Below are 27,115 nucleotides of genomic sequence, written 5' to 3' on the forward strand. Positions count from 1 at the left end.
ATATTTTTCAAAAACCACTTCCGTATAGCACTACTAAATGCATACTACTAAATGCACTGCACGCACTTTGACCTTTGAGACAGCCCTTCAGCATCCGCCACACTGTGGGTTGCCAAGCCTGCAATGTTCCAAGCACCCTCAGTGAAAAAGTGCTGGACAAAACTGCTGTTCACTGTGGAATAGCTTGAGTTGTTTTCTGAGGAATGCTTGTCCCTGCTCTCGGATACATCCACCCTGCAGTTCATGGCGAATGCCTGTTTTTCTGTTTAGAAACCCAGGTCCGACATGGTGAGGACTTCCCTCCGCTTACTGACATCCAGTGCCTACCGACTCCAGTCGGAGTGCAAGAAGACCCTCCCAGGCGACACGGTCCCGCCCACGGACATCCAGCTGGTCACGCAGCAGGTCATCCAGTGTGCGTACGACATCGCCAAGGCCGCCAAACAGCTGGTCACCATCACTACCAAAGAGAACAACAACTGAATGGCAGGGCTGGCCCGGCCCTTCTGTTTTTGAGGCTTTTCTAAGTCCGGTTTCCAATTTAGACATGGAACTCTTCCGATTTTTACAGAAACAAACGTTTAATGAAAATTTAAAACTTTTTAAAAGAAAACTCAGTATTATTTTTGCATGTTTTCTAACAAATTTTCAACTATTAATTTAACCCACTTGCCTTATTTGTGCCTGTTTGCCAGTTTACCTTCTGACGTGCTATTGTGCTGTCCATGACCGTCGAGTTAATGATCATAGATATCCAAAAGCAGATCTTCATTGTTTAAAGTATTTTAGAACTTTTCCATCCCTTCAGACTCCTTGCCTATGGCTAAAACTATAAGTGAGAGTTTTACTGAAACATTCTCTGGAGAGAGTTGGGTTAAAAAAAAAAAAATCAACATTGTCTGTTCCCTATCAAGTATTGTGCAATAAGCAGATTTTCCAGCCTCTACTGCAGAATCTCTAAGTTTGGGGTATCTCCAAGCAGGCATGTTAGAGAAAGGACTTCGCCACTTTCTAAAAATAGTGTAACAATCTCTCTTGGAAGGAAACAATGAAGTGTTCAATTTCTTTTGACTGTTCTATCATATTAGATGTTCTGTCATCTAATTTTTCGATCCTATCTTCTATTTCTATTTTACTATCATCCTGAAGTCTCCATGGCATCCGATAAGCACTCATGCTCCCTGTCGTGTGTCCCTTGGCTGTGTTATTATGCACACTCTGCGGAGCCTCAGTCCCACGAGCCATAACTAATTTTGTCCCTCCCCATTCAGATAGCACTGCCATAAACGGTGACAGGAGCAATGATCTGCTCCCCTTACTCCTCTAGCCGCCTACAGCCTTCCCACACGATCTGCTTCGCATATCTCGCCACCTTTAAGGACTTCTTATGAGGTAAGATGTGTACAATCACCTGAGTTCGCTTCTCTTCCATCATCTCCCTGGTACTTCACAATTAGACATCACCTTTCAAGGGACTTCCAATGCAGGGGGTGTGGGTTCGATCCGTGGTTGGGGAGCTGAGATTCTACATGCCTCATGGCTAAAAAAACAAAACATAAAACAGAAGTGATACTGTAACAAATTCAGTAAAGACGAAAAAAAATGGTCCACATCAAAAAAAAAAAATCTTTAGACATCACCTTTCAAGAATTCCCTGGTGTGCTCTCGCTGACTCCCCACTATCCCAAAACTATGAAAGCACACAGGTGTAAATTCTGGAACATACCGAGATTAAGTTAATCTCAACTGAGCCTTTTAAGTTACTAAGAAGAGCTTTGTTGTTCTAAAAGCTAAAGCCTGTTCCTTCCTGCTTGTTACCGCAGTTTTGTGTGGGTGTGGCTCAGACCCTGACCTAGACCAGAGGGGCCAAGTGGTACTGACATTGGTGAGTGAAGCGAGCCAGGTGCCCAGGGCAGGGGACAGTGGGGGAGCCCGTAGCACATCAGTGGTCACAGCAGCTCCCTGGCTCCACTCAGGCTGCCATGTGGAAAAGTGGGCCTGGGGTTGCTGGAGCTTTGATTTGTCAGGAGACACCAGATATTTTTTGTGCCGTCTCTCCACTTGTAAATGTTCACCACTCATCTAAAAGTGTTCATGGCACACGTGTGGGTGAGCTTCGGCCTCTAGGCTGCCAGCTCACAGCTCTGCTGTGTAGTGTGAGGGCCTGGCTTCCCTGGTCTCCCCCGGTTTAGCCTCTGAGCCTTACCTGTAGCGTGGCCACCGTACCCTGTGATCAGTTGCTGTTAGTCCTTGTTTCACCCATCTTTTCTGTCCCATAGTGCTCGTTCACACACGTGAAAAAGTCAAAATAATCAAAGTTGCCTAAAAACATCCTCAATAAGCCTGTATTTTCACAGAACTGTTTGATTCACAAACACCTTTGTAGTGTGACCAAATGCTGTCGGAGAGGAGCACCACAGTGGTGTTTGGTTTACTAAGTCACTGTGAGCGGGTGCTTTCGCCGGCTTTTGCTGCACTGAGTAGTGTGGGGAAAGGGTCCACATCTCCAAGACTTGTCTGCACAAACCTAAGTGCCATGCTCTTATTGGATGCTGAGGGGACGCCTTCTCGAGGAATGTCTTCTACCTTAAGTTCAAGCATTGTCTGAGTACCTTTTCTGCATGCTGCATGTACCAGGCTGTCCCTCCTCTTCCTTGCAAACACGTGTCCTCCTGCCAGGCCTACATGGGCTCCTTGGGAAAGGCCCAGCGGCAGTCCAGAGTCAGTGCCCTTGGCCTCCCGGGGAGGACGGGCTTCTGGATAATGAGTCACCTGCGGTGGGTGAAGTGGTGTCTTCACTCCAACACTCAGGACCTGCAGTGGAAGACACTGTTTCGTGCCCCTGGAGAAAGTCAAGGAACGTGGGGACCACCAAAGCATTTCCAGTTGTGAGAACACGACAGGAGGTTGCTCTGTTAACCCACAGTGCCAAAACCCGGGAAGGAAGTTCCCAGGTGGAGTGACAGGAGGGCCACAGCTCATCCGTCTCATCAAAGTGCCCTGCCCGTTTCCTCGGCCCTTAGAGGCCAGGGTTAGAGGTCCCCGGGGCCTGCGGACAACTCGCACCTTGTCTGAACGGTCGTTCACCGTCTTTTGCACATGGGTTCCACAGCCTTGCACTAGTGTCTGCGTTCTGTAATGTCATTCTCTTACCCTTGATTCTCAAATCCCCGCCCCCTCAAATGCCCCTCGGAGCTGAGGTCGGAGGTAGGAAACCGGCATTTGCCACTTCCTGCGGGGAGACGGCTCCACCCCTGAGCTCCTTCAACTGAAGTCATCTTCTGCCTCGGCATGCAAATAGTTCTTACTTGCCAAAGAACAATGAATCGGGCCCAAAGACCAAATACAGCATCTCATCAATTGGAACTATAAACGCACAACTCAGGAGCTGTCCTCCGATTCCTCCAGTGGTTTAAGCTGCAGAACCAGAGTGAGACCAGCATGAGTGTCCTCCGCAGCCACCCTGAGCTCCCCAAGCAGAGAGTTTTCCTTCTTTCCTTGTCCTGGTTGAAGGTCACCTTGATTTTACAAAAGAAAATGCTGCATAGGAAAAATGAAATGCCTTTTATTCCAATGTGTTTTATCCGTGTCACCCATTCTGTACTTATTTTTCCTGTTTGTTGTACATTCTATTCCTGTAATTATTGTTCAACCCTTTAAGCGTTGTAAAATCGTTTTGGAATTCGTGCCTGCTAGTTATGCAATAAACAGGCTCTGTAAGTGTCCTTGTGGTAATTCTGTGCTTCCCATCAATAAGTTGATGTTTCCAGGTACTAGGTCAAAGTTCCTAGAAAGTTCTTCCCACAGAACCCCATCTTTGATGAGAGACGGTATCAAATGTGCCTCCACCCTGGGGGGGGTGCTCTGTCCGTTTTCAGAAAGGGTGACCTTTTCCTCCTCTGTGCTCAGCAGATAGCTTTCTTACAAGAAGCCCTGCATCAGGGAATCAGTTCCATGTATCTTATCATGATGCATTTACCCCTCACGTTAAATTCTGTAAATTCAGCGAAAGCCAGCCGAGCGCAGGCGCCCTCACTTCTGAGCAGGTGATCGGGTGGCGAAGTCAGTTCGGTCTCTCGCGGCCCCCAGTCTTTTACTTTCAGAGCCAGGCTGTTGTGCGAGTTCACATGGGAGAGCTGAGGGATAGATTCACACTGGGTTCAACGAGGACACCCACAGTCCCCGACAACTGTCCTCCCGACGGGTGACTTGGGGCACTTCTCCCAAACGGAAGAAGGGGCGGGGCAGCATGGGTGCCTTTCTAAGCGAGAAGTCCGGGGAAGACGGAGCATCCTCTCTGTGTGATCCAGCTCGTCCGAGGACCTTGCAGTTCAGACCCATCAGCTCCCTCCCAGAGGCAGCTCCTAGGGCAGGGGTTCTCCAGTGAGCCAGCATCAGAGCCCCTGGAGGGCTTGTGAAAGAGTCTCCTGTTCATCTCTGATTCAGCAGCTCTGGGGCAGGGGCCCAAGGATCTGTGTTTCTAACAGGGTCCCAGGGATGCTGCTGCTGGTGGTCCAGGGACCACACTCTGAGGAGCACTGCTGTAGGCCATTTTTAGGCCCCGTCACCACCACCACACAGCTCCTTGCCTTCTGCTTTCGAGACATGCCTGGGACCTGGGACCCTTTACTGCAGTGTTGCAAAGCTTGCACCTGGACCCACCTCGCCTCAAGCTACAAAATACAGAGAAACTATATTCGACTAAAAATAACTGTGTGCATGGGCAGTTGGGGCAAATTCTGGACCCAAAAGATACAAAAAGACAAAAAAACAAAAAAAACCTGCCATTTCTGAAGATCCAGGAGCAAAAACAGCATGTTGGGAGCAAAAGTAGGGTACTGAGCATGCCCCCTGCACTCAACACCACCTAAGGGGGAGGTAAAATACCTAAGCCACCCCTCCAGCTAGACCTCTGGACACATCCCTACCCTCACCCCATATAAGGAACAGGCTTGCCCCACCTGTCAGCTAGCGAGCAAGCCAGGGAAACTGTTGTTTGTTCTTGCTCCCCGCTGCTGCAGCAGGGGCCCCAATAAAGCCCTGCCTGAATTTCATGTCTGGCCTCTAGTCAATTTCTCTTGATTGGGGAAGGCCAAGAACCCTGATCGGTATCACTTTTAGCCATGTTTTTATAATAATTATAATTAAAGCTAACATTTATCAACTATTTACTGTGCTGGGTTCCTTATGTATATTAACTTGTTGAATCCTATCTGCAGCCCTATGAAGCAGGAGGAGTTGTTCCCATTTTACAGATGAGGAAGTTACACTTGAGGTTACGTCCTGCAACCAGGGATGAGGGAGAGCGTGTGAGTTATTGTCAGTCCGGTGTGTCTTCCTCGTAATCAGCCAAGGTGGGTTTTCATGACCCTAGAGGGGTCTGTGACTAAGGAGCTCAGAGAACATGGCCTCTGTGCAGAGGTGAAGCCCGGGGAGGCTGCACCCCTGAAGGTCTGCGTAAGAGGTGATGTGAGATTATGTGAGTAAAGGGCATTAGTAAGTAACCAGGGTACAGTCTTCTTGTGCCCATAAGACGTGTCTCACCCTTGAGCCCCAGGCACCAGGACCCCTCCAGCTTTTGTTGAGTGACCGACTGGCAGGACTGTCCACTGTCTCCCAAGCACCATGGGCATTGCTTTCCCAACCGTGGGGCTGCACAGAGGCAGCCTCACCACAGGGACAGCTCGGGGGCCATCTGAGGTTGACACTCTGCGAGGATGTCCAGGAGCCGGTCCCCGTGGCCCACGGACGCCAGGCAGAGGTGGCCACCAAACCAGAAGCCAGAGCCACACCGGGTGGGACGGATTCCTTCATAGCTTTACGGGGGCATGTGGCAGCTCACCACAGAGCAGGTCCCCGGGGAGGGGCCTCTGAGGACAAGGAAAGGCACAGTGAAGCCCTGCTTCACATTGCCCCCCCAAACGTACCATCCTCCCTCCCCCACACCCAGGTCCTTGTTCACAAGCACAGCTTCCCTGACCTCGCTCCCCAAACTTCCCAGCCCATTTCTCACCCCAGTACATCTTCTCCCCCAAATCCCTTTTCACCCCTCACCCCTTCCCAACCCCTTCCCCTCTCTTCCCTCTCAGGCCCCTCACTCCTCTCCCTTCCTCTCCAGCCCTTGTAGCACCTCAGCCTTCTCTCCACCTCCTTTCCCTTTCAGATCCCCAGGTAATGACCTCTCACCCAGCCTTGGCCTCTTCTCTTGCTTTAGTCCTGTAAGCTCCGTCTTTTCTCCCAGGTCCTACTTTCCTCAGGAGCCCAGGACACATTACGGACAGGAAGTCTGGTCTTACAATTTGCAAACACATCCCCACCCACACGATGGCCTAAGAGTGGCTCTTAGCCCCCCCTCGCCCCACACCTTGCTATCTGCTTCCCTCTCCCAGCCCTCCCCTCTCAGGACCTCTCCCTCTTTCAATACTTCCCCACCCTACCCCACCCCGTTCCTTTCAGACCAGAGGGGCTGAGTTCATACTGGCACTCGTTGTGTGCGGTCACTGGGCTAAGTGCAATTTTCTACGGTAGCAACTGAAACAACCCCCCATTTTGCAGATGAGGAAACTGAGGCCCAGTTAGTGGTGGTGGAGCAAGTCAGAGCACAGGGCCTGTGCTCAACCATGGGGCTCTTCCTGGCACAGTGGACCCTCCAGGATGAGGGCTGCAGGAATGTGGCAGACAGCAGACCTTCTGGAAGCCGAAGAGGGTGAGGAATGGCCACGACCTGGATAGAGGTAAGGTGGGAGGGAGGTGTGGGGCAGACTCAGAGGCAGTCCTCTTGCCTGGGAGCATCAGAGAGGAAGGCCGGGATGCTGGTCTCTGTGTAGTCTTTTGCCCACCCTGGGTGCCAGGGGAGTTTAAAGGAATGTTGAACACCAAGTTTTTGTTTTGTCTTCCAATTCCGTGTTTGCCACAGTGTTTCTTGTCTTTTCTGTCTGTTTCAAATTGAGACATTTGGTAACCACTACTCAAAGTCAGACTCTGATCTATGAGTGGAGGATGTTGCCCAATTCAGCTGTTTCAACAGTTCAGGGCCTCACAGATCCCACAGGGCACGTAGAGGCACCCAGGTTGGCCCTTCTGGAAGGAGCAGCCCTGTGCCTGCTGCTGGAAGCCAGGGGGGCTCCCTCCAGGGGACTGGATGGGACTCCCTGCACTCAGGGAGGGAGGGAGGAAGCTGGCTCCTGGCCTGCTTCTTCCTATTCAAGCAAGGTGGAAATCCTGCTGGAGTCCAGCAGCAGAGATGAGGGTGCTTCCACCATTAGCAGGTTGTTTACTGTGCAGGGGAGGAGGCGGGGATCCTCTTGGCAGGAAAAATAGGTCCATTTGAGCTTGGTGGTTTCAGTATCTATCTTACCCATCCTCACATCCCCATTCTCCACTTTTCATGGATGAAGAACTGGCCCAAAGAGGGGTCACCTGGCCCCTAAGTGGTGGGGTATCAGGACAGGAACCCGGGCCAGCCTGGGCCACAGCCTCTGCCCTTCCCCCTCCATTCTGTTCACCCTACCTCCCCCAACCTGGACTCTTTCGTACAGAAACGTGTCTAACGCATCCATGCAGAATTATAATGTGGCCCCCTGTGTCTCCGCCACCAAGTCAAGAAACAGAGCATTGCCTTTGCATTAGAAGGCACCATGGGTCCTTCCTTCCCCAGACTTCAGTGCTAATTGCTTCCTTGCTTTTGGTTGAACACCTGTGTGTACCCCTTTTTAAGTAAGAGCTTTCTTTTGCCTGTTTTCAAACTTGTAACCGGAGCCACTGATGTATGCTTTTCTTCCTTCACATTGAGATTCATCTAGGTGAACGTGCGTGTGTAGCTCTATTTAGTGCATTCCCCATGTTGTGCAGTCTTCACTGAACGTATACACCACGATTTATCTATCTAGTATTTTATGGATGGATGTTTGAGTTTAGTTTTTGGCTCTCATGAAAAAAACTGCTTTGAAAAATATATCTTCTGGTACATGTATTGTATGTTTCTGTAGGGTATATGTATACCTAGGCGTGGGACTCCTGGGTCATAGAGATGTGCATCTCCAAACTGTAACACTGTTTCCATGCTGTCTTCCAAAGGGTTGTACCAGCAGAAGATGAGATTTCCCCTTGTTCTACATCTTCATCAACAGTGGTGTGTAATAAGCAGTTTTAATGTTGCCAATCCAGTGGGCTTGTATCTAGTAGTTTTAATTCGCATTTCCTGATCTATAATTCAGCTACGTGCTTTTCCATGTTTTTATCATAGCCATTTAGATTTCCTGTTTGGTGGAGTGCCTGTTTGAGTGTTTACCTATTTTTCATTAGGTGCTATTTTTTTTTCTTTTTTAATTATTCATAGGAGGGTTTTCTTTTATTTTTAATATTCTGAACATTTTGTTGCTATCTGTGTTGCAAACATCCTTGCCCGTTCTGTGGGCATGCCTCCCTCTCAGGTGTCTTTTGAAGATAAGCTTTTTTAATGTAGTCAGATTTATCAATCCTTTCCTTATGGTTAGTGTGCCTTGGGTCTTAAGAAACCTCCCCTACACTAGATTACTATTATGTTTTACTTTGATATAATCGTAGACCCACAAAATAATTGCAAAAACTGTCCCCCGTGTCCTTCACTCAGCTTCCCCCAGTGGTGACATCTTACATAACTATAGTACAATATCAAAATCAGGACACTGCTTTTGGTGCAATCACAGACCTCATTCAGATGTCATAGGTTTTAGACACATTTGTGTGTGTGTAGTTCTTGCCATTTTACCACGCAAGTAGGTTCCTGTCACCACATGAAGATACAGACCTGCTGCATCACCAGACACCTCCCTCCTACTGCCCCTTGAGTCATACCTGTCTCCTGGAAACCATGAATCTGTTCTCCCTCATTTTCTCCTTTCAAAAATGTTATAGGGCTTCCCTGGTGGCGTAGTGGTTGAGAGTCCGCCTGCCAATGCAGGAGACACGGGCTCGTGCCCCGGTCCGGGAAGATCCCATATGCCGCGGAGCGGCTGGGCCCGTGAGCCATGGCCGCTGAGCCTGCGCGTCTGGAGCCTGTTCTCCACAATGGGAGAGGCCACAACACTGAGAGGCCCGCGTACTGCAAAAAAAAAAAAAAATGTTATATATGTGGAACCATATAGCATGTGACCTTTTGAGATTGGCTTTTTCACTCAGCGTAATACCCATCTAAGTTGTTCAGAGACTGAGGTCATGGGGAGGGGCCCCAGAAACCACCGTAGGACTGTGTCCTGACCAGAAACCTTCCACACCCATATTTGGAAATGGGTCCTTAATTTTTCCTGCCAGAGGTTAGGAAATACCTCGTTAAGGAATAGAGGCTGGGTTATTTAGTTTTGGTTTATCTTGTATTTTTGTTAATTATCTAGCATTTGCCTTTTTCTTTTTTTTTTTTTTTTTTTTTTGCGGTACGCGGGCCTCTCACTGTTGTGGCCTCTCCCCTTGCGGAGCCCAGGCTCCGGACGCGCAGGCTCAACGGCCATGGCTCACGGGCCCAGCCGCTCCGCGGCATGTGGGATCTTCCCAGACCGGGGCACGAACCCGTGTTCCCTGCATCGGCAGGAGGACTCTCAACCACTGCGCCGCCAGGGAAGCCCTCTTTGTTTTTTTTTAATAACATTTTCCCCTCATTTCAAAGGTTATCAATGTTCTCTGTGGAAAATATAGAAAAGCACCCAAAATGAGAAATACCCATTATCCCAACTTTGAGAAATGCCCACAAAGTAATATTATGTTTCCTTAAAAATGAAGTTACGTAGCTATTGCTTTTGAACAGCTTTTTAACACAGCATGAACATTTCTCCAGAGTTTTCAGAAAATTTTAAGCATTCCATTTCATTTTAATTCCCTGTGTAACAACTCAAACTCAAACAGCCTCCTCGTGTTGGACATATAGGTTATCAGTTTTTGCTACTCTAACTAATGCTGTGAGGAACATTCTTTTTTTTTTTTTTTTTTTTTTTTTTTGCGGTACGCGGGCCTCTCACTGTCGTGGCCTCTCCCGTTGCGGAGCACAGGCTCCGGACACGCAGGCCCAGCGGCCATGGCCCACGGGCCCAGCCGCTCCGCGGCACGTGGGATCCTCCCAGACTGGGGCACGAACCCGTGTCCCCTGCATCGGCAGGCAGACTCTTAACCACTGCGCCACCAGGGAGGCCCTGTGAGGAACATTTTTGTTCCAGTCTGATTGTTACTTATGTTCCTGGGCCAGGAGGCAGCTTGGTGCATTTAGGGAGGGCTCCTGGAGGGCTAGCCACTATGGGGCCTGGTAGGCCAGGGGAGGATTTGGGTCTTGGTCCTACATGCAGAGGGACACCATTGAAGACAGTGGAAGATTTTCATTTCAGGTGTGTGTTTGTAAAAGATCTGCAGGATGGAGAGAAGAGTGAGGTGGATGGGTGACTTCAGGCAGAAGTCAGTGGTAGGGATGAAAGATAGATGGTGGTGAGAGGGAGCAAAGTGGATGGACTCAGAGATTTCAGGTCAAAGTAGCAGGACTCAGTGCCCTGGGGTATGGCTCCTGCAGCGGGCAGGTGGATGATGGTGCCACTCACTTATCTGAGAACGCTGCAGGAGGGCCAGATGGCTGTTGCTGTTGTTTCATTTAATGATGGGAGTTCAGGAGAGATCTTTTGATTATTCTTGTTGTGCTGAGTTTGAGGCATCTTTGGGACATATAGTGGAGATGTCAGAGCGCTAGCAGATATAGGAGTCAGGACCAGAGATACAGATCCAGGAGTTATCGATGTGTACATGGCACTGGATGCCAGGGACCTGGCTCACATCATGTAGGAAGGGCCTGTGTGGTGCCTGGGCCTGAAAGGCTGGCAGAGGCCAAAGTAACTCTGCACAGGTGCCCAAAGAACCCTGCTTGTATCGTCAAGAATGTGTGTGGTAACTGTAAGCCAGGCTGTTCAGTTTGTCTCAGGAGTGACAAGTCAGCAGCATGAATGACAGTGCTACACAGCTTGGTTAATCTCACACATGGGGAATTCTCAACACGGCAGTGTTCTCTACCATAAATGTTTCTGCATAGAAATGGAGGATTGGGTGTTTAGGGGGAAAAAATGAGCAAAAGGGAAGTCTTTTAGGTCAGCTAATAACCAAAATGAGAAAAAGAGTGCCAAAGCACTACAAGGACAGTGTCACAACATAAAACAAGGCTTTCCCATCATTGTCACTGTAAGGCTGAAATAGTTCTTCTAGCTATCTATCCAGAGATAATCTTGAATGTGTGCAACGTAAGTTATGTGTCCATACGTTTATAGAAACACTATTTTTATTTTTATTTATTTATTTACTTTTTGGCCTCGCCACACGGCACGTGGGATCTTAGTTCCCCGACCAGGGAGTGAACCCGTGCCCCCTGCATTGGAAGCACGGAGTCTTAACCACTGGACTGCCAGGGAAGTCCAAGAAACACCATTTTTAAAAGAAAAAAATTAGAAGCCAAATGAGAATGAATAAATAATAATACCATCATTAATACCATTTATATTAGCACCCCAAAAATGAAATACTTATGTATAAAGTCTTAATAAAAAATTAACTTAGGGCTTCCCTGGTGGCACAGTGGTTGAGAGTCCGCCTGCCAATGCGGGCGACACGGGTTCGTGCCCCGGTCCGGGAAGATCCCACATGCTGCAGAGCGGCTGGGCCCGTGAGCCATGGCCGCTGAGCCTGCGCGTCCAGAGCCTGTGCTCCACAACGGGAGAGGCCACAGCAGTGAGAGGCCTGCGTACTGCAAAAAAAAAAAAAATTAAAAAATCACATGCTTATATCCTTTGAGGTAGATTTTTTTTCTACCTTTTAGAACTTCTGAGTGATCATAACATTAAGTCAGAAAGTAAATAACCCTCTAAAATGAAGACATGACAATGTCAAACTCCCTAAAATAAAATTCCATGTGGCTTCACGGCTGAAGTTTGGTAAGGTCAGCAGGCACTGCTAACGTTAATGCTTTTGAAGGCATTATAATGATGCTTTATATTTTATGAAGACTGAAAACTACCTAAAAACCCAGATTGTGAAAAAATACTCATTATATTCATAAGGAAATGTGGATATACTGAATATATTTATGGCACACATGGTTCCTTCAGTCCCACGAGTTACAACTGGCTCTGTGCCCGCCAGTGACTCCTGCTTATCCACGCACTTGTTCGATTCGTGTGCCTGTTCTTGTTCAGCTTTTTAACTTCCCCAGGCCTCGCAGAGCATCCACCCTAAATAGGATATGTGCTGAGGGAGCAAAAAGAGTGAGAATCGTTTACACACAGAACATGTTAGGAATGGCTTCAACACCATCTGTTGTTCCAAAGGAATTGAACCTTGTAGAAGAATCTGCTATAGAATGATCTATAAATCATTAATTTTACAGTAAGTAGAAAAAGGTGCTTAAAACAATAAAACCGATATATGTGTATGTATATAGCTACAACACAATCAATAGATAAGAGCTAAGAAGAGTATGTGCTATGCCAGAAACAGTAAGACAGTGGAATCTCTAAATCTGGAAACAAAGATTGAGGCCCAGTTTAGAGAGGAAACATTTAAATATATTAGGTGTAGAACCAGTATAATGTAATTTTTAATGCTAATAAGATTCCTGCCAGGCTTCAAAAACAAAAAACTCAAAGAAATAAAAAATATTCGGTAAACCTGCAAGCCATGCAGCGTGGCCAAAAAAACAAAAAGACAGATAATCTGGGGGAATTCCCTGGTGGTCCAGTGATTAGGAGTCTATGCTTTCACTGCTGAGGGCCCGGGTTCAATCCCTGGTCGGGGAACTAAGATCCCACAAGCCGTGTGGCGTGGCGGAAAAAAAAAAAATTCTGTCCACATCGATTCTGTCCTGGAGCTTGGACAATGTATGACTGCTGATAATTCCCTGTAGTCTACTTAGAAGAGGCTCCAATGGAAATGAGAGACAATACCACTTTCACAAGAAAAATGAATATAACCTAGAAAATGTGACCATAGAAAATACTCAAACCTGTAAGAGATGTGGATTAAATCAGTAAAAACCTATCATTCTGTACAACCCACTTTTCAGCAATTAATAAAAGCAACAATGACAAAGCTTGGAAGCAATGCTGTCAAACCAGAACTTTATTTCACAATTAATGAACATCTGAAAGAAGGGAAGTAAATATGAGCACACATAATGAAAGTGGTGCTCAGGGGATCATAGCCAAAGAAATGTAAGACAAGGAAGTGAAAAACAGATTAAGGATGCAGTTCGCAGCTCAATTTGTTTTTACAGCACAATGGAAGTGAAAGGCAATGCAGCCCTTAGACTCGGGATTTTTTAATAAACTCTGTTTTAATAACCTGGAACCCAGCCCTGTAATTAGCTGTAATTTACTGAGATATGGAATCTTGAACACAATATAATGAAAACTGGAACCTCAGAGGAGGAACATGAAAAAAATACAAGTCATAAAGATACGATTATTACTGCAAGGAACTTACAGCTATTTGGAGATAAATCTAGGACTATGTCACATTGATAGAACAGTGGGAAGACAGATTTTTGGCCGATCTGTGGTTGAGTCTGATTTCGTTTTTTCAGGTTCAGTGCCCCTTCCTCTGGGCACATAAATCCCAGAAGGCTGCATATAGCTGAGCCCTTCCCAAGACACTAGAGGTCCAAGGTGTCATGCCAAAAGGTTAGCCAACCAGGTGACCTTCTGAGGTCCCCCCCTTTTTTTTTTTTTTTTTTTTTTTTTTGCAGTACGCGGGCCTCTCACTGTTGTGGCCTCTCCCGTTGCGGAGCACAGGCTCCGGACGTGCAGGCTCAGCGGCCATGGCTCACGGGCCCAGCCGCTCCGCGGCATGTGGGATCTTCCCAGACCGGGGCATGAACCCGTGTCCCCTGCATCGGCAGGCAGACTCTCAACCACTGCGCCACCAGGGAAGCCCCTCCGAGGTCCCTTTTCGAGGCTCAGTTACATACACATTGGGATCATCGCCCCCTGCCCCCATGCAATGCTCTATGGAAATTCTACCAAAATGCTTCTTCAAGGAGGAAAGACTCATTTATCACCACCTTTTTGGAAAGCATCCATGGATGACATCAGACTGTCTCAGGGTTCATAGTTCTTTTCTTCCATAAAACAAGACGTGATCCTTTGGGGACAACTAAATTAATAAATCCTGAAATTAATAAACTGTACCAAGACCCACAAATTTGTTTTCAATAGAATAGTTAAATTTAAATGGCAATTTTAAAAACTGAAAAACTTCTCTATCTCTAGTTGGAGTCCTCACTGGAGGTTGACAATTAGGGGTGAGACAACAGGAAACCATGTATCCTGTCATGGAACACAACGTGTAACTCCTAGCACTGGTTTAGAATCTACAGTGTTTATCAGCGTATTTATTACAAGACTGTGATAGCACTGTCAACGTGTTAACTATGAAGCCCCTGAAAGGCAGGAAAGGGCCTCCTGCTGCACGCTGCAAATCCAGCACAGCCTAGCGTCTCACCAGACCCTCTCTCTGTTTAATTGTGGAACTGAACAGGCCCACTGAACTATTTTACAGTGACCCGATCGCTGGAACAGAACACGTAAAACGGTCTGGCGGCTGCATGTCAGAGGCCTCACCAGCCTTGCTCTCTGTGCTTACAGTACCAACAGAGTCAGTTCCAAGCGATTCTGGGATGTCCGCAAGGCTGAGAAGAGAAAGAAAACATAAGACTGATTAGGTCAGCAGTCTCTGGGGCGCTGGAAATTAATCTCATTTTAAGAAAGAGCTACAAGCACAGTATAAATGGCCGTTTTCATTTATAGCTGAAAAGTCTTCGACCCTAGGCCCTAAATGAGGCCCTCTTTTGTTTTAGGTACCAGCCCTAAGTAACGTTTCACATGGCTCTTTGAGACCTCGATCTGAGACACTCACTGATCCATGATGGAGTAAGTTTAGAAAATGCTGTTCCCTGCACCTTGAGATCCCCGGCCAGTTAGGACACTGACGTTCTGCAGCAGCTGTGGCACCTGCTCTGTTTCATCAGCTTCCCAGAGTTTCTGACCACAGAGGAGCTGGCCTCTCTGTTAGAGCGCCAGAGTGGCCCTGCTAAAGGAGGGACAAAGGCGGCACGCCTGCTGAGCCCTCAGTCAGTTCCTGGGTGCTTTAGTCATCAGCGCCCTTGAAGCAGGGGTGACGGCCTCTGCTTCTCTGTGATCCCCCGATGCCCCGCATCGGGGGTCACTCAAGTAGTTCGTGAGGCAGGGAAAGAAGGAAGGAGAGGATCAGATGACAGGGAGGGGGCAACCGCAGGTGCCGAGGGCAGGAGAGGAAGGGAAACAAGCCCCTGGTCACCCCGGTCAGCTGGGCTCTGCTGTCTGGACAGTTAGGACCCAGCACCACTGTGCCTTCACCTCTCACCAGCCACGCCAAAGCTCTTCTTGGATTGTACTCTCTCCCGAACAGGGTGGCCAGGCATGCAGCTTAGCCGTCAGGACCTCAGTCCTTGGGCTGCAGCGGCAGGAGCCAGAGCAAAGTCGCCACAAGGGCTGTTTGAGGCCCAATGAAGGACTGAAACAGACGCTGTGTCAAGGTTCCCTACCAGTCGAGAAAGGAAGAAACACACAAGAAGAGGAGCAGGGAAGAATCTGAGCTGCTGGGAAGCAGCCCTGCGCCCTGGGCTGTGAGCAAGCCTGGGAGAGCAGGGCCAGGCTGAGCAGCACAGCAGTAGCGCCGTCCCCTGCGGCTCCCTACCTTGGGCCGGTAGCCCTGCTCGGCCATCATCTTCGCCTCCTGCCGCAGCAGGGCATCTGTGAGCTGCTCTGCCTGCCTCGCCTCTTCTTCCTCCTCCTCTTCCTGCTGGTCCGCTTCCCACGCCTGCAGCTGGCGCTCTGCAACCTGGGCACCAAGAGCAAAGTCACCCGGGACAGGCCACAGGGCAGAACCCTGCCTCTGCTCCAGAGGGACTGGCTCAGGTCCCCCCGCAGGAGCATCAGCGCTCAGCACTAGTGGTGCAAGTGCCCTCATGGGAAGGACGTTCATGGTACTGAACAGTACCGTGGTGCTACTGGAGAGGTTACGTGTGTGGTAAAATGCACCTTGTAAAAAGCTCTGGATGTAGCCACGTGTTGGGAAGATCCTTCTGTGTTAACTATTAGGTACTGAATCGAATAAAAAGAGACTTGTGGCCAGTGAGCCAGGTGCTTGCAGATGCAGCCAGGAAAGAAGCAAGGAACGGTAACAGCAGCCTTGTTCCCACAGGAGACGGAGGACCCAGAGCGGGGCTGGAGCTACAACCAGGAGGGTCAGGGTTCCAGCGGGAAATGAAAAGGGATGCTCTGAGCTCCCAAACGTGGGCTTCCTGGACAAGGTCCAGGCCAGGCTGTGGAAATAAGTCAAGGGTCCCTGAACCCTGTGCCATGATGGCGCAGGAACCTCAGCAGGGCCTGCTGCCCGTGCGTTCATCCCAGGGCTCAGCCCCACCTGGGCTTCCAGCTCCTGCTTCCTGGCCGATTTCAGTTCTTCGCTCTCCTCTTTCTCACGATGGGCTGACTCCCTTGCCTCCTCAAGATCTCGAATAAGTTGCTCTCTGTGTCTCAGGGATTCCTCTTGCTCCCGTCGGTTTTGTTCAATCTTTTCCTGTATTTGTTGTTGTCTCCCTGTCAGAACCTAACCTCAGTGGAAAGGAAGAGGGAAGATTTTGGTTAGACTTTAACAGATGCCTGTTCTATCAGCCATGGACAGTCTGCAGCTGCAGCTACATGGAGACCCAGCCTAATCCTCAGCCTCAGGCCCAAATACACCAGGATGAAGGCAAGCCCAGACTACGGGATCAGTCCAAACAATCGGCCACGTTTCCCACGCGTCCCCATCGCACACAGAGTGCACGTGAACTGTGCGTATGGAGACAGCTGAGCACCAAAGAGATAAAGCAGGCAGGGATGGAGCTCCGTCCCCAGGACACAGACACATAGCAACAAGGTGACTCTCACTCCCTATCAGTGAGTTCTAGAAAAAGTAAGAAATCACAAGCCACATAGATGGCCAGAGGCAGAGTCTGGGTCATCCCACCAACCTTGTGGATTTAAATTTACTGCTCAAAGCAGCAGAAACCTGCTGTGTTTGATTCTTGGCCAGAGCAGGATTATGTCCAGATGATGGTCAGGACTTGGGAACCAGGAACAGCAGGAAGCCACCTGCCATACCCAGCAGTCATGCTCTCTGGGGGGGACATGTAAAGTGGCCACAATGAGGAGAAACATTTTAAGTGGGGGAAAAAAATAAAAAGATGCTGGAGAATATCTGGTGTTCACAAAAGTAAAAAAGCACCAGTTGAGACCGGATTTCCCATGGGTTCTAAAATGTAGCATGCTGGCATGCACAGAATATAATTTCCATTTTAAACCACTTTTAGATAACTTCCAATACATGGATAATAAAGACCTTTTTTCCCCCGAAAGATTTCCTGAAATTGGGGTGTGTCTTATAATGCACTACTTATATATGACAAATAAAACAGTCATGTTCCTTAGTCTACTTGTGGTTTTGCACTCCAAGAAAAAAATCCTAAATGTGGAAAAGGCTTCTGCACCAAGATGTTCACTGCAGTAATATATAACAGCTCAAATTCAGGAAAAAAATGGATCCACAAAAGGAAACGGAAAAACAAACTACTGTATACCCACAAGATATATTACACAGCCATCAAAATGACATTTACAAAGAAGATATAATAGTATAATAAAATGATCGAAATCAAATAGCTCAGTATAATATGTAGAGAAAACATTATCCATAGAAACAGAAGCGTAGAAGGAAATAAATAGTGGCTGTGTAGATGATGTAGATGGTGACTGTTTTTTTACTTTTCCGTACTGAATTTTTCCCTAGTAAGCGTATATTACTTTTATAATGATATTGAAAGTCCACTGAAAATGCCCAGAGGGGACTCTGTTCCCAGAACATTTGGCAGGGTCAGCACGTGGTCACCAACCCCAGACACCCGCCCGGCCACCTACGCCCATTCCCAGATTACCTCGCTCATCAGCCGGTGTCGAGCACTCCTCTCGCGGGCCCACTCTGCCTCTCTCTTTTCCCACATTTCCTTAGCCTCCTCCCTAGGGAGACACAGAGAGGATGACAGCTGGATCCTTACCACCACCAGTGGTAGAAGAGAACCAAAGAACCAACAGCGCTCCAAGGCACCAGGTAGCACACACCTTCTGTGCAGCCGACCTCCAAATAAACTTTCAGCAGATTACAGGGAAGGACAACCACAGAAAGTATTACTATCGTAAGTACTTTAAATTCCCTTTTTTAACACTCCATCTCCTTACAGAAAGCACTGGTGAAGACATGCATCCAGGACATTTAAACACTGAAGTGAATGAAACCATCGGGGCTGGAGAAGAGGAGGGGCACGCCGGTGCCTGAGCTCTGTCACCATGTTCCTGCGGTCACTCTAGCTCGCCCTGTGGCAAGTGAGTGACTGCCTCGACTCCCCGTGACCCAAGTACTCTGTGACCCCAGCACTGGGCTGGATGTCAGGATTAAACAGGAGGAGGACCGTAGAGCATTTAGCGCAGTGTCTGGCGCACGGTAAGTGCTCAGTGAGCGTTACCTGTTACTCCAGTACTTCAATCTACCAGATTAAGTTTTAGGATCCAGACCCATTCATATAGACCTAAGAAGCATTCAACGTCTCCATAATTTATAACCATTTCCTTTCAAGTTTCCAAGATCTCAGCTGAACAGATCCTTACTCTAAACCCTAACGGCTTCCACCTTAAATAACCCGAGGGAAGCACCCCACAAGCAGGTCCGTTAGCAAAGATGTGCTCCTCACGAACGATGGACAGAGGGACAAGGATGGGAGTTTCAGCAGCAGCAGACAACCCTCATGGTGACCTGCTGACCTGTGGGGATCGAGGCCCAGGTAGGGGCCGGGATGCCACCTCTCACCTCAACAGCATCTGCAGCTCCGCCTCCCGCGCCCTCTCCACTTGCAGCTGCTCCTCGATGACCTGCTTCATCCAGGCCACGTCGGCCTGGGCCTGCTCCCTCCGGGCCAGGTGCACGCGCTGGTTCTCGTCCTCCTCCTCCAGCAGCGCCTGCAGGATGCGCCTGTCTGCCTCCTAGAGGAAGGACGAGGAAGCGCAGTGGGCGCGGTGCCCAGCCCTGCAGTAGCAACAGCCTCAGCTCCGCCAGCCAGCCCCTCAGCACTGAAAGCAGGCGTTCTGGGAAGACATGGGCTGTTTCCAGAGCAGGCAGGGTGTGATCACGTAGGGATGGTTTAGACGCCACAGAGGCCCAGGAGCTTTTCTCTGCCCACAGGGAGAGACCCTCTGCCACCACATCCACATCTCTGCCCTCGGACACATCTGGTAGCACAGCTTTTTAAAACACAATTCGCCAGCAATTCCACTTCACGGGATATAAGCTACAGAGACACAAATGCGCAGAGATACATGCACAAAGTGCTCACTGCAGCTGTTCCGTAAGAGGAAAGCCGACTGGGGTGGGAGAGCAACTCTCCTGTCCGGTCTCAGTGAGGGAGCCCATCAAAATACTTGCCAGGAATACCGAGCAGCTAGTCAGAAAGAACAGGCTCAGTCTAAGAACACTGGTCTAGAAGCCTGAGGTGTACTCTTAAGTACTGTGCTGTGCAATGCCACTTCAAGTACATTTTAAAATGAAACTGAAAGCCCCCCAAACTCACCACTTCCCTGTATGTGTGTGTATGTAAATACAGTTGATTCCTGAACAACATGGGTTTGAACTGTGTGAGTCCACTTACACACAGATTTTTTTCAATAAATATACTACTTGTATTTTTATTTTACAGATCTTTAAATTAACTAAGTGTGGGAAAAGTGTTTGACTAGAGAGTACAGTACATAGACTGAAAGGAACTAGGGTTTGAGTCCTGATTCTAACCAAACTGTTTTAGCTTCCTGCCCTTCAGTGGGTCATTTATCAATTCCTTTGTTTTTGAGGCAGAGAGAGCAGTACACGGGTTTTCAACTCCGTGGGGGTCAGCACCCCAACCCCCACGTGGTTCAGGGGTCAACTGCATATCTAGAAAGATGTACACCCAAACAGACACCTCTGGGAGGGGCAGGGATTGCAGGGGCTGCTGGTCAAGGGGGGATCTCACTTGGTGTTTTCTTATGAGAACGCACCCATTACTAAGCAATGGAAAACATGCTTTTCAAAAGAAAGTGAAAGAAACGCCAGGCTGTCCCTTCAGATTTACCAGTTCCTCTTGGATCTGCTGTGTACGTCTGTTGAGCTGCACGTTATACTGATGTCTCAAAAAGCGTCTAGAAATGAGAAAATATGGGTTGCCTTCAGTGTTTCCTAAAGAATTAAGCAGAGGTTAGACAGCTGCGTTCTGCAGATTGTATCCCGTTCGGTTTCAGGGTTACCAGTGCACGTCTGAGAAAGTGAGAGGCTCGCCCGCTTGGGGAAGGCAGGCGAGGGGTTGGGGGTCCTTCTCACACGCACCCCAGCTCTGCCTTCTGCCACGAGGCTGCCATCTGCTTCCGCTCTTCCTCCAGCCTCTCCAGCTCCCAGCGCTGCTTCAGCAGATTCTCCTGCTCCTTCTTTAGTTTGGCGGCCTATGGGTACAAGACGGTAAACCCAGGTAAGCGTGTGAGAATCAGAGTTCCTTCATCCCTCAGCAGACAGGACGCAACAAGGGTGGCCTGGCCACCTGGTGCCAGGATCCCCTTCCACCTCCGGGGCTCTGAGCCCCTTGGCCCAGCTCACTCATTCATCTTCTGGGCCTACCCAACCCTGCCAACAAGGATGAACCCCTGCCCCGTGCTCCCACAGGGCCCTGCACTGTCCAAGCCTATTGTAACTAAACATCTGTCTCCCTGACCTGACACAGCTCCCAGCTGTATCCCTAGCAGCCAGCCCAGTGCTCGGCACTTAGAATACATAGTGGGCACAAAGGATCTAGTTCTTGAATCATTCTGGCCTGGGGAAGGGGGGGAGTGCTCCCCTCGCCTGAATGAGAAGATCCAGCCCCTCAGAGCGACAGTGCACAGTATTCTCAAAACAGCTTCCTGGACCAAAGATCCTCATGGTTTGTGCCTTGAGACCCCCAAACTGCTAGTCTCCCGCGAGAGCTGTGTGCTGGATCATCAGACTAAGTCACGTCTACTAAGAGCACTTGAAATCCAGGTTCTCGGGAGGCTCTCGGACAGCAGGCCTCTCTACACACGTCGGAGGGGACGCGTGTTATCTCCTGACGGTTGACACTCTAGAATCTGGGCACAGAAAGAACCACAGGTGGGAGCACGTGTCAGAAGGAGAGCCCAGCATTGTTTCCCTTCTTAGAATCGCCCCCCACCCCGGATATGGTCTCTGTTCAGTGCAGCTTTTTAAACGCCCGTTTCCTAACAACAAGGAGCTGCAAGCGAGGAGGCCCTGGAGCCAGGGCTCGCCCTCACCTCCATCTCCTTCACCTTCAGCTCCTCCATCTGCTGGCGCAGGGCGTCTGCCTGCAGTTTACCCTCCAGTTGCCTCCTCTCCTCTTCTGCTTTCATCCGTTCCAGCGCTTCCCGTCGGGCCGTTTCATATTCATTTTCATACCGTTTTTCCTTTTCCTCTTCGGCGGCTTCTTGCTGCATGGAGCCAAAGGGACCCGGGGGTCAGTGTCTGTAGCATGGAGCTGGCAAAGACCCAGCTGCCCACCACCGGTCAGCAGGCCTCAGAGCCCCGTTCCTCATTCCAACATGTCTGTACCCGAGGAGGCCACGCACTTATCAGCTGTGTGGCCCAGGCAAAGGTGCATCTTCCTGGGCTCGATTCTCACTGTGGGAACCATGGGAGTGGTGCTGCCCTCAGAGACGAAGCTGGGGAGGCTCTCAGCACAGTGCCTGGTACAGAGGAGGGGCTCAAGAACACCAGGGTTCCTTCCCTTCCACAAGTCAACAAAACACTTTCCAAAATGAACCCAGAGGTGAAGCAATGGGTCCACGGAGGTGTGGACTTTTATCCCCAGAGTTGCTGCTATAAACGAAGGTTGAGAGTTTATGACGTAAATTAGATCAAAAGAGGGTGCTGCAACAGAAACAACCTTTAAGGATGCATGTTGCATCTACCATCAACCAGCCCTGGACGCCTTGTCTTATTCTGCCCCTGGGAGTGATCACGTAGGATTCTTGTCTGCATAAGAGCAGCAAACATTCAGTTTTAACATGTGTTAAGTAAACCGAGAAAAAGTCTATTCCTGTATTGGAGTCATTAACGTTGAAAACAAGAAACAAATTTAAAGACATGGAGACAGTCTCCCAACACATACCACACCTGTTTTTTTTCCTCTTTCTGTGTTTCCCAAGAGTTTATCACATGTTTCTTGTGAAGTTCCAATTCAATCTGAGGACGAGAAGGCAGAGAATAAACTTCCTCACTGATTCATTGGACACACATTCACTGCCGAGTACAGTGTCATGGCCTGGAATGTGGCCAGGTGTCTTATAAGGAAGTGCATGGTGACCCCAACATATACGGTCTGAATGCAAGTCAATTAGAAAACCAAAGGACCAATCAATTCTAAACCATGTCAAGAATTGGAAAAAAGTAACAAACTTTTCTTCCAGTACCCTTGGGGCTGAGCGGGAACAGGTCAGCAGACACTGAAATGGAAATCTAATCTCAAAGGCCACCCTGGTAGGTCTAAAGCCTGCCAGGCCCCAGGGCAGAAGCTGGATGAGGAACAGACTCAACCTTTGGCCTGGCTCCCCAGTACTCCTTCTGTGAAAGAGCAGCTGTAAAAACATGCACTACCTGTATCAATAGATGCAACAAATTGGGGTAATTAATAAGAGATTTGGGTTTAAGCAATCTTTTGGATCAGAAAATGAATTGTACCACTGTCCAAAAGCTTTTGTTTGGGAAATTGTTTATAAAAGTTTTTAATTTCTTCCTCAACTCACACATGTAAACATTTGCAACTAACTTGAATGTTCTGAATAAACATCTGAGTACATGACTTTGGAGGAGCCACTGAAATCTACAAATGGCTGGGGAGAGGAGTCCTCCCAGGTTTAGAGCTAACCGCACAACACTCCAGAGCAGCCAGATGCTCTATTACTTGTGACTGGCAATTTCTACATGAAGTTATGAGTACACAAATTAACACACCAAGTGTATACACAAACTATAAACTGAAATTAATTAATTATATCCTTCATGGGATTCTCTCCCTCTAGCCCAATCTCTGCTGAATAATGTCACCCCAGCCAAGACGCCCCGCTCTCTCCTTGCCCCGAAGCCTGTGGATTTGTCCCCCTTTCTCCTGCCACCCCAGTTCTGACCTTCACCATCACTTGCCTGGGCTGCGGCAGCAACACCTCAATTGACATCACCCCTTCCCGCCCACCTCGACATTACTGCCAAAGCTGCTGCTCCCCAAAATGCAGCTGGGACCCTGTTGCACCCCTGCTTAAAATCACGCAGGCGCTCCCCAGCACTTCCAGGGGAAGACCGTATGAGGCCGTCCAAGGTGGCCCCTTCTGCCTACCCAGCCTCTGCCCTTGGGGTCCCCCGTCCCTATCAGACGTCCCAACCTCACAGCCACTTGTAGCTGTTAACCAAATGAACCAGGTCTTCTGTGTGGGGCTTCTTTTCAAGGTGGCTGGAGTGATCTCTGTTTCACCCCAGCACAAGATGCAAGCTTAAAAACAAGACGGGAAACGTGACTTCATCTACTTAGGCAAACCAACAGAAGGATCTCCTTGGTTTTCACCTCTCGAAGTTTGGGGTTGTTCTTTTTCCAGTGTTCATACAAAAGCTGTTCAGCAAGCTGTCAAGAAAACACAAAGAGGGAAGCCTGACGTCACTTTTCCAATCTGTCCACATTTTGGATAACCCACAATAGAAGTCAGCTCAGGCTAAGAGCTCCTCCACTGGCACGCCAGCCCTGTGCCTGCCCTTCAGACCTCCCACATGCCTCACACCCACGGCGCTGGGAGCCAGACACCTGACTGGAAACACGCAGTGCTGACAAATGACTCTTATAATGGTGACAAAAGGGGGCCCAAATCTGATGCTACAGATGGGTCCTAGATATTAAAGATCTGTTTCAAAATATACAACAGGCTTTAAAACAGAGTTTTGGGGATCACCATTGCACACAACTACTTTGGAAGATAAAATATACCACTCCCAGCCCTTTGTGGGACCAGAGAACTAGAATAAAGATAAAGGACTCAGATGTAATGATTAAGGGGCCAAAGAGAATAGAGATGACTCATAGAAAACACACATAAAGAACAACTCACAGTAAGCACTTTTCCCGACTGGCTCTGGAGTGAACTGCCGTCTCAACAGGTCAGAGCCCCCGAGGGGACCCCATGTGGCATCACTGACAGGCTGGGGACTCCCGCTCTGCAGCCTCCTAAAAAGCTACTTACCAGTTTCCTTTGCTCCTCTCGGGCTGACTTCAGATTGCCGTGCTGCTCCCGGATTCTTCTTTCCCTCAGGTTCATGCTCAGCCTCAGCTCCTCCAGTTCTCTGGCCAGCAGGTCCTGCTCCTCCACCAGAAGCTGCCTGAGTCTCTGCCGTCGGGCCTCCAGACACTTCCTCCCCTCCTCCTTCATCTTCTCCCGCTGGTAGGCGTGCATGCTGGGTAAGAAGGAGCCACCATCAGCCAGATGTGCTACAGCCGCACAGGGAACACGTGGCTGGTTGTGTGGGTGACAGAGGCTGAGGCAGACAGAATGTGGTGACCCGGGAAGGTTTCTTCCAGCCAAAGTGAACAGAGGTGACAGAACCACTACGCATAATAGAATCTTGTTTTTGCAAGAAGAAAATGTATAATGGGCTTATATATGCACGTGTTAACAGTACCAGCTAATATTATTTGAGCAGTTACCGTGTACCAGGTACTACATACCTGAACGGTTTTATTTTAATCATCACATAAATCCTATAAAGTAGGTTCTGTTTTAGCCCCACATCACTGATGAGGAAACTGAGCTCATTCATACAGCAGGTGACACAGTCAGGGTTTCTATCTAGGTCTGTCTGACTCCAAAACCTATGCTTTTAACTTCAATGTTTTTACACGTATTTCTACAGAAGATGGGTGTATGTGTGTATATATATTTACACACAAACACAAATGGAAAAGAGTATGGGAGGATACGCACCAGACAATTCATTGTGGTTCTCTCCTGGGGGTATGGGGTTACAAAGGAGACTTCCACATTCTACATACATTTCTCATCATTTTATCTTTTTCAGTGCAACTGTGTCACTTCACTGATGATTTTTTTTCAATTTACAGTTGGGAAGACATCACTGTGCAGGTAATCCATGCTGTCCAGCCACACTCCCCCAGGTCCTTAAGGTCACATCTCCTGACAGCAAGTGGCCCTCAACCCTAACCGATGGTGGTCACCACACAATTACCTCCTCTGGTAGGAGGCCTTGGAGCTCCATTCTGCCTGTTTGGAGCTGCAGATGTCAGACACCTTGAAGTAGCGGCTGTTCTGATCCCACTGCTGCCGGAGCTGGGCCTCCTGCTCCCGGTGTCGCTGTCGTGCAGCCTGCTGATCCGGGAGCCTCCGGCTGCACCAGGAGGAGGGCAGCGTGGGGAGTGCCATCTGAGGAGAACAGCAGTGGTAAGAATATGAGCCTGCTGCAACCCCTCATCCCTTTAATGCGTGATCCTCACCCCTTGGCTGAACACTGGAATCACCTAGTAGAGCCTGGGCCCCACTCCAGACCAGTTAAATCAAAAAGTCTTAGTGTAGGCCCCCAGGCACCAGCATTTTAAAAATGACTTGTCATCAGGGCTGCAAATCATCTACTTAAATAAGCGTGGACTGCACCGTGCTGTGAGCCAGACATCATGAAGGGCACTGCAGACAGAGACAGAGAACCAGTCCTGGCAACACCGGACAAGCACACTGGGGACTTCTATGCTCTCCCTAAGGTAACATAGATAATAATTTAAGGAATACTTGTGTGTGCCAAGCCCTTGACATATACGATCTTTTTCATTGCTACTATGGCCCCATTTTTTGGCAGGTGAGAAAACTTAAGTTCAAAGAGGTAAAATGACTTGCTCAAGATCACAAAACCAGGAAGTGGAGGAAATTTATAAAAGAGCTGGGATCCTAATTCATGTTAGTCTGAGATGAGGGCCCGGGCTCTGTAGACTGCAAGAGGCTGCCTGTTGGGACCAACATGCCCTGGCTTCGGCAACCCGCAGAGAGTGGCCCAATCCAGGTGTCACATCTGGAAGTGTTCTGGATTAGCATGGAGGGAGATCCCTCATCTTACGGATGGAGAAACCACCACCCAGAGAGAGGAATCAATTTGCATGGGTCAAGGAGCAATCTGGGGACACAACTGGAGACTTGAAAGCAGAACCAGTCTCACTCCGGACACCTTTTCCCCTGGTCCAAAAGCTGCCCTATGTGCAGGGTCTACACAGTGCTTGGCTGTGACAATGCTTAAGGAGCTTCTGTTGAATAAGCAAACTCAGAGTCCTCCGATCCCGAAGGAAAATGATCTGCGTGTATGGGCCGAGTTTAGCCTGAGGCTGCCAGTTTATGATCTGTCTTCAGACTGTGGCAGGCTTGACAAACTTTTTTCCTTGCCCTGTGAGCCGCCCGCGGATAAATCTTTGCACCAGGAGTCAGAAAACTTAAGATTCCGGTCCCGGGTCTGCCACCAACAAGCTGGGCTGCTCCCTGAAAAAGTCGCATCCCTGTAACAAAAGCGGTTACAGAGGAAAGTGTCGGACCCAGAGCGCGCGGGGAGCAGAGTGAGAACGGGAAGCCGAACCCCCGGGCTCCCCGCGATCGCGTCCCGCGACGGCGGGCGCACTTCCCGCCAGCGCGGGGCTGACTGCAGCGGGGCTCTGAGGGTTCGGGCCCCAAAGCCGGCCCCCGGCCGAGCCCAAACCCCCGACTTACGTTTCTCTGCGCCCCGGGATTTTCGAAGGCTGTCCCGGCCCCAGCTGCAGCATGTCCCAAACGAGCCCGGCCCGGCCCGCGGCGACCCTCCCGGGCAGAGCTGCCCCTACGCCGGCCGTTTCCCCGCTTGTTGCCGGGGCAACGGGTCGGCGACGGAGCGCCGCGAGGGCCAAGCCTCCTGCAGCGCGATTACTAGGCGCGCG

General features: G+C 49.2%; 2 protein-coding genes across 12 annotated transcripts in view; one reads left to right on the plus strand and one right to left on the minus strand.

Annotated features, from left to right (window-relative positions):
* GIT2 (GIT ArfGAP 2) overlaps nucleotides 1-664 on the plus strand; it is a 46,839-nt gene extending 46,175 nt beyond the window's left edge. For all 7 annotated transcript variants that reach the window (XM_081252701.1, XM_081252706.1, XM_081252707.1 and 4 more), the window contains one exon: nucleotides 271-664. In XM_081252701.1, coding sequence (XP_081108827.1) covers nucleotides 271-483 — 213 coding nt within the window. In that variant the 3' untranslated portion in view covers nucleotides 484-664. The remainder of the gene's footprint in view (nucleotides 1-270) is intronic.
* A 12,431-nt stretch (nucleotides 665-13,095) lies between these two features.
* Nucleotides 13,096-27,049, minus strand: TCHP (trichoplein keratin filament binding). Of its 5 annotated transcripts, none has more exons than XM_081251795.1 (14): nucleotides 26,913-27,038; nucleotides 26,383-26,704; nucleotides 25,399-25,592; nucleotides 24,399-24,609; nucleotides 23,732-23,788; nucleotides 22,291-22,359; nucleotides 21,432-21,605; nucleotides 20,479-20,591; nucleotides 20,228-20,294; nucleotides 18,934-19,106; nucleotides 18,008-18,089; nucleotides 16,456-16,641; nucleotides 15,727-15,870; nucleotides 13,096-14,680 (listed from the first exon to the last, which is right to left on the minus strand). In XM_081251795.1, the coding sequence occupies exons 3-14, from the start codon at nucleotides 25,590-25,592 to the stop codon at nucleotides 14,648-14,650; spliced, it is 1,503 nt and encodes a 500-aa protein (XP_081107921.1). In that variant the 5' UTR covers nucleotides 26,383-26,704; nucleotides 26,913-27,038; the 3' UTR covers nucleotides 13,096-14,647. The 5 variants fall into 5 exon arrangements, with proteins under 5 accessions (XP_081107921.1, XP_081107920.1, XP_081107919.1 ...); XM_081251794.1 differs by having other exon boundaries at nucleotides 26,374-26,704; XM_081251793.1 differs by lacking the exon at nucleotides 26,383-26,704 and having other exon boundaries at nucleotides 26,913-27,049.
* Nucleotides 27,050-27,115: the final 66 nt, after the last annotated feature.

This window comes from Mesoplodon bidens (assembly GCF_964165515.1).
Source record: "Mesoplodon bidens genome assembly, chromosome: 13".
In the NCBI taxonomy this organism is placed as follows: Eukaryota; Metazoa; Chordata; class Mammalia; order Artiodactyla; family Ziphiidae; genus Mesoplodon; species Mesoplodon bidens.